The 7391-nt window shown below is 46.6% G+C and overlaps 1 protein-coding gene across 1 annotated transcript in view; it reads right to left on the bottom strand.

Annotated features, from left to right (window-relative positions):
• NIPA1 (non imprinted in Prader-Willi/Angelman syndrome 1) overlaps window positions 1-6355 on the bottom strand; it is a 31229-nt gene extending 24874 nt beyond the window's left edge. The window contains exons 1-2 of the mRNA XM_021705942.1: window positions 6312-6355; window positions 4300-4390 (exon numbers count right to left, since the gene is read on the bottom strand). Coding sequence (XP_021561617.1) covers window positions 4300-4390; window position 6312 — 92 coding nt within the window. The 5' untranslated portion in view covers window positions 6313-6355. The remainder of the gene's footprint in view (window positions 1-4299; window positions 4391-6311) is intronic.
• Between the last annotated feature and the right edge of the window lie 1036 nt (window positions 6356-7391).

Raw genomic sequence — 7391 nt, forward strand, 5'->3', positions numbered from 1 at the left:
GATGAGGTCTCGCTGCCCAGGCGGGTCTCGAACCCGCGGGCTCGGGCAATCCACTCACCTCAGCCTCCCAAAGGCGCGGGATTACAGGCTGAGCCACCGAGCCCAGCAGTCAGGAAACTTTTGAGAGACTATGCAGACCAGCATCCTCCAGCCCCCTGCAAGGGCCCAACTCCCAAACCTCAACTGCAACTTGGAGACTGGGTATTTCTTAAAGACCTACCAGGTCAGACTAGGCATCTTCAGCCACCATGGAAGAGACCCTTTCTTTCTTTTTTTTTAATTGTAGAGATGAGGTCTCACCATGTTGCCCAGGCTGGTCTCAAACCTGCGGCCTCAGGCAGTCCTCTCGCCTTGGCCTCCCAAATTGCTGGGATTATAGGCTTGAGCAACCATGCCCAGCCCGGGACCCTTTCAAGTCATTCTAACCACTCCCACTACAGCCAAACCCCTGGGACTCCCTTTCTGGACACACCTGTTCAGACTCAAACCAGCACCCTCTCCAGACACCAAAGTCACTGCTGCAGATCAGCCAACTGAGTCATACACCTCAGAACTGCTTAGATGAGGTCAGATACATCTTCAAAAAGGTAACTTTGTGAAATACCTGCAGGACTGGCATAGTAAAGGCTGTCTCGTCAATCATTTAATTTATTGTCATAAAGTAACTTACATTCAATATAAAAGACACCCTCCTTTTCTGGTCTCCCTAACTTGGTTGGAGGTAAAAATATCTAACCTGAAGGCTTGATCAACAGCCTCTACCTCCCCACTGTCTTTAACAACCTTGTGTATCTTCTCTATCTCTAGATTCTTTGTAACACAAGGTGACATGGATAGACTGAGGAGTTGGGAATATTTCGCCCTCCCAATGGACCATGGAGTAATCAAACTGAGGCTAAGGGCGAATATCCAGCTGGGCATGGTGGCTCACGCCCATAACCCCAGCACTTTGAGAGGCTGAGGTGAGAGGATTGCCTGGGCCCACAGGTTCAAGACCAGCCTGGGCAACTTGGTGAGACCTCAACTCTACAGTAAATCCAAAAAACTAGCTGGGCGTGGCGACATGTGCCTGTAGTTCCAGCTACTTGGAAGGCTGAGGCAGAAGGATCACCTGAGCCCAGCAGGTTGAGGCTACGGGGGCCAGGAGCATGCCACCACCCTCCAGCCTGGGTGACAGAGTGAGACTCCAACTCAAAGAAAATAAAAGATAAATTAAAAAAAATTTTTAAAGGGTAAACATCCCTGTCCAGCATGAGTTTCACTGGCCTCCTGCTCATCGTGGTTAGGCAACTCTACGCCAAACATTTGGGCTTACCAACAAGAGATTAATTTTTGACTCCTTTACTCCACACCCTGGCCTTAATATGTTGAGATCACTACATGGCTGAATATACATCCGAGTGTTAAGTCTGCTAAACCAGAAGGAAGGAGAAATCAAACAGTTCACCCTAGCCAATTACATGGCATTAAACTTCTTACTAGTGAAGTCAGGAGGGCTTTATGGGGTGGTGGGTAGTCTCTACTTGACCACAATCAAAGATTTACAATCTAACTTTTTTTTTGAGTGGGAGTCGCACTGTAACCCAGGCTGGAGTGCAGTGGCACGTGCACGGTGACCCCAGCATCGACCTGCTGGGCTCAGGTGATCCTTCCGCCTAAGACTTCCAAGTAGCTGGAACTACAGGCATGTGTCACCATGCCCAGCTAATTTTTTGATTTATTGTAGAGATGAGGTCTTAGAAATGAAAGGAGGGACCTTGAGAAACTTAGAATAAATTTAGTTCACATTTTGCCTCAGCACAACCATTTTCACTTACACTGACACGCTTTGAATCTAGCACAGGTTAGACATAGATAAATTTCCAATAGGCAGGTTTTAGACAGCATTCAAACATTTTACTGCAGGCCACACAGGCAGCCTACCTTCAGTAAATCAAAGGAAAACTCCGTCAGGTGCGGTAGGGCTCAAGCCTATAACCCCAGCACTTTGGGAGGCCAACGTGAGAGGATTGCCTGAGTCCAGGTGTTGGAGACCAGCCTGGGCAACATGGTGAGAACTCATCTCTACAATAAATTTAAAAATTAGCTTGGTGTGGTAGCGTGTGCCTATAGTTCCAGCTACTTGGAAGGCTTAGGCAGACGGATCGCCTGAGCCCAGCAGATCGAGGCTGAGGTGCCCAGGAACATGCCACTGTACCCAGCCTGGGTGACAGAGTGAGACTCCAACTCAAAAAAACAAAAGTTTTATTGGGATCCTGAATTGAAGCAGGCTTTTGATCCAGAATACTATCACACATGGTTCTTTATTTTTTTATTTTTGAGTTGGAGTCTCACTCTGTCGCCCAGACTGGAGTACAGTGGCTGCTCTCGGTCACCGCAACCTTGGCCTGCTGAGCTCCAGCGATCCTTCCGCCTCAGCCTTCCGAGTAGCTGAAACTACAGGCGCGCACTACCATGCCCAGCTAATTTTTTGATTTATTGTAGAGATGAGGTCTCGCCAAGTTGCCCAGGCGGGTGTCGAACTCGCGGGCTCAGGCAATCCATTCACCTCAGCCTCCCAAGGCATGGGATTACAGGCTGAGCCACCGAGCCCGGCTACACACATGGTTCTTAACATGGCGAATAACATCTCCTATGGTCTTGAATCAGGGAACACTTCTAGTGAGATGACCTAGTTATCAGAGTGCATGAGAGCAGTTTTTAGGAAGTTAAATAGATGAGGTATTTTACTATGGGCACATTAAATATGCCATGTGCAAAGCTCCCAGGTCAGGTTGTTTGTCTGCCTGATCATATTTCCAGGAGCAGGTTGAGGAAGCTGGAGGAGTGATCCTGATGTAAGAACACACATACTTCCTAGCTTCTTGTGATCCAAAAGGCAAAGCCAGCATATGTGTGGATGAGAACAATGTGATAAAAATACATTTTCAAAGGCTCCCATGTGAAAAGCATACATGACTTTTAGGCCACAGAACCCTAAAGCCTAAGTGACTCTAAGGTGCAAACTTAAATACATCCATCACAGACATACTTCTCTTTAAGGATCTGGGAGTCTGTCTGGAATACAGCAGAAAGCCAATGTATCCATGAGTTAGAAACTTGGATTTTATTTCATGTCTATCCTATCTGTTTATTAACGATTCTGTAAAGACAAAGCAATATACATAGGTTCACAAGAGAATATGTGCTACACTATTTAATAAATGTCTCACAAAATAATGTTTGCAGTAAGCCAAGTTATTAAAGTGTGGCTCCATTTGTGAGGTTTGATGGCTGCAGGTTGCAAGGCCCCTCCTTCCTTCTCCCCTCTGACGGCATCTAGACCACCTGGTCAGAAAGTGGCTCATGCCCTCGGTGCCTGGAGTCCTCGATCCCTTGGCACAAGTAGAAGTTTCAGAACATGTAAGCCCTGGCCTAAACGTGCGAACTGCCCACTGACTACAACAGAACCAGAGCCACCCTCAGCCCATTCTCACCAGAACCAAACCAGAGCATCCGCCTCAGAGAGTCGATGTGCTGCTGACTATGTGAGTCACAGACACATTTTACACTCACTGGAGTCATGTGTCATTCATCCCAACCTCTGTAATCTCCTGGGAGGGGAGAAACTGTCTAGTACCCAGAGTCCCACAAGTAATGCCAAGCACCCAAATGAAACACCCACTGATTTGTTTTGCTTAATGACTTCTCATAATAACTTGCCAAGGTGTCAGGAAGACTCTCTACTCCAAGAAGTGTCTCGGGGCCAAGACCAGGAGAATAAGGGCAACAGATTCACTGATGCCCATGAATGAGTAAAAACCTGTAATACACTCAAGTAAATTTCTAAGAAAGGGGTTAGTAATGATATTTGAAGGGATGACATTAAACAATGTAGACTGGAATACGGAAGACCTATCTTCAATTACAATTATACTGTTTTTTTAAAAAGAAACATTTAAGATGACTTTTTTTTTTTTTTGAGTTGGAGTCTCACTCTTTCACTCAGGCTGGAGTGTGGTGGCATGCTCATGGCCACTGCGGCCTCAACCTGCTGGGCTCAGGTGATCCTTCCCCTCAGCCTTCCAAGTAGCTGGAACTATAGGCATGTGCCACCACACCCAGCTAATTTTTTTATTTACTGTAGAGATGAGGTCTCACCAAGTTGCCCAGGCTGGTCTCAAACCCATGGGCTCAGGTAATTCTCTCACCTCAGCCTCCCAAAGTGCTGGGATTATAGGCATGAGCCACCACGCCCAGCCAAATTTTTTAATATCTAAACTACACAATAAATACAAAGCACAGAATCTTCATCCTCACCCAAATGGCACTCCAAGGGCACCCAGGGGCGTCACCAGGACCGTAGGGACAGCCGTGTATGCCAGGAAGTTTCCGATCTGGCCAACAGCCACTGTCAAGAGAATCACAAAGGCACTGCTACAATCACAGAGGTCTCTTGGCACTGATCACAGTGAATTTTGCAAGGCTCTATTCTGGAAGAGCTACTTCCTGTTCATTACTTGTAAGGGATCAAGTCAGAGGCAGCAGCTTCATGTTTAAGGGTCATGGGGAGCAGAAAGCAGCCCCTGCAGCCTAATGGGTTCAATCACTTGGGTTCAGCCCTCCACGAAAATATCCAACCTAACTGGCAGTGACTAGTGGGGCGCAGCACTAAGTGTATTTCCATTCTTATAACACATCCTTGTTTTAAGTCATCCAAAACTTCCCATGCGCCTTCAAGTACTTGCAACCTACTCCAGTTCTGGCAGCTGACCACAGTGCCAAGCAAAAGCACTGCTGCCTGCACAGGACCGGGGCTTCACCAGATGGAGCTCAATAAGCAGCTTGACAGCGGATAGGATCAGCATTCGCCAGGTTGTGTCTTGCCTAAAGATAGTATGTGACAAATAAGCCACATTTCTTTCCTTTTCTTTTCTTTTTTTTTTTTTGAGCCAGAGTCTCACTCTGTTGCACAGGCTAGAGTGCAGTGGCATGCTCATGGCCACTGCAGCCTCTACCTGCTAGGCTCAGGCGATGCTTCCACCTCAGCCTTACAAGTAGCTGGAAATACAGGCATAAGCCACCATGCCCGGCTCCTTTTTTTGATTTATTGTAGAGGCAAGGTCTCGCCAAGTTGCCAAGGCTGGTCTCAAACCCTGGGCTCAGGCAATCCTCTCGCCTTGGCCTTCCAAAGTGCTAGGATTACAGGCTTGAGCCACCACGCCCAGCTAATTTTTTGATTCATTATAGAGATGAGGTCTCACCATGTTACCTGGGCTGGTCTTGAACCTGTGGGCTCAGGCCATCCTCTCACCTCCACCTTCCAACATGGTGGGATTACAGGTGTAAGCCACCACACCCAGTCAATATTTCTTTCATTCTTTTCTTTTCTTTCTTTTTTTTTTGAGCCAGAATCTCATTCTGTCGCCCAGGCTGGAGTGTAGTGGCATGCTCATGGCTACCACAGCCTCGACCTGCTAGGCTTAGGCAATCCTTCCACCTCAGCCTTCCAAGTAGCTGGAACCACAGGTGCGCATGCCACACCTGGATAATTTTTTGATTTAATGTAGAGACAAGGTCTCACCAAGTTGTCCAGGCTGGTCTCGAACCCTTGAACTCAGGCAATGCTGTCACCTTGGCCTCTCAAAGTGCTGGGATTATAGGCTTGAGCAACCATGCCCAGCCAATTTTTTGATTTATTGTAGAGATGAGGTGTTGCCATGTTGCCTAGGCTGGTCTCGAACCTGTGGGCTCAGACTATTTTCTCACCTCCGCTTCCCAAAGTGCTGGAATTACAGGTGTAAGCCCAGCCAATAGTTCTTTCGTTTCTAATATAGTCCTTTACACATTTAGAGTTCTGAATGCTAATTTTGTTATTCATATTTACATAACAGCATATGACCTCTGATCTGGGCTTTCAAGAAACTCCTTTGTTACACCAAGTGTTGAGCAAAACGAGGCACTAACACATGGAGTTTCCTCAAATGCCAGCCCTGACTGACTGCTGTGAGTAAATAGGGGCTGTTTAATTTCCTCAGCCCCAGGACAGTCTGACCTAGACTAAACCCAGGGTTCCTCGTGGGCAGCAGGAACCTCTGCCACCTCCTTCCTTGTCCTCATTCTGCACGGGTCCATTCGCTCCCTTCCAAAAGGAGGAAGGATGACTAGAGGAAATCGAGCAAGGAGAGTGACTCTTGCGAGGCAGGGTATCACACAGTGAGGCCAGTGACAGTCTCTTCCAAAGAATGTAGCCAAACTCATCCCAGCCCCTCCAGTCCTGCCCAAACAAATGACTGATCTTAAGAATGAAAGATAGCATGCAGGCTGCTTACTTGCAATTGTGCCGGCCCACCACACAATGTCAGTTAAATAGGAGGTACCTGTAAAAGAATGAGATAAGAACTATCAGGAAAGTAGGTTTACAAGCTACGTGTGTCAGGAAGGAAGAGTTTACAAGTGACATACTTAAAAGAGACATCTTTACGTGAAAACTAAAATTGAAAAGAATAACGAATGCCATACTTATTCACCTTAACAGAGAATCTTTAGTCTATAAATAGCAGCTTAAGAAACAACTAAAAGCCATAGAGGGTTGGGCAGGGGGAGATACAACATCAATAATGGTACTTGATCTCAAATCGGGCAAAGTGGGGACCAAAGGGAGGCCCAAACTTTACCTGTACGATGTCCACTTGTATACCTAATCCTGAATTGTACCCCACATCTAAAAATAAAAACATATATACACATATATAAACAAAAATCCAATAGCAGAAAGAAAAAAGAAACCAGTAAAAGTGGTAAAGTCAAGATGTTTTTTGTCACCAACATAGGCTGGCCTAAATAAGCAAATGAAATCTTCATATGTTGATTTTCTTTGGCTCAATAAGCCACCACAGACACACAGACAGTCTTCGAAATGGACTTTTATGTTCTCAAATGAGATTGAGTCTTTAAAGTCCAATTTTCTCATGTATCTACTATAACCCACTTATATGATAATTCTACTATCATAGTGTGGAATGACTTTCTGTTTAAACAAGTTGCTCAATGTTCACAATTTATAATCCTTCTGACACGGCTATTCTTTCAACCAATGGGGCAACATCATAATAAAAACTGAGTTAGGGCCGGGCTCAGTGGCTCAGCCTGTAATCCCAGCGCTTTGGGAGGCCGAGGTGAGCGGATTGCCTGAGCCCGTGGGTTCGAGACCCACCTGGGCAACTTGACGATACCTCATCTCTACAATAAATCAAAAATTAGCCAGGCGTGGTAGCGTGCGCCTGTAGTTCCAGCTTCTTGGAAGGCTGAGGCAGAAGGATCGCCGGAGCCCAGCAGGTCAAGGCTGCGGTGGCCAGGAGCGGCCACTGCACTCCAGTCTGGGCGACAGAGTGAGACTCCAACTCAAATAG

This window comes from Carlito syrichta, unplaced genomic scaffold (genome assembly GCF_000164805.1).
Source record: "Carlito syrichta isolate Samal-C Ts95f unplaced genomic scaffold, Tarsius_syrichta-2.0.1 Scaffold314839, whole genome shotgun sequence".
NCBI classification, from domain to species: domain Eukaryota; kingdom Metazoa; phylum Chordata; class Mammalia; order Primates; family Tarsiidae; genus Carlito; species Carlito syrichta.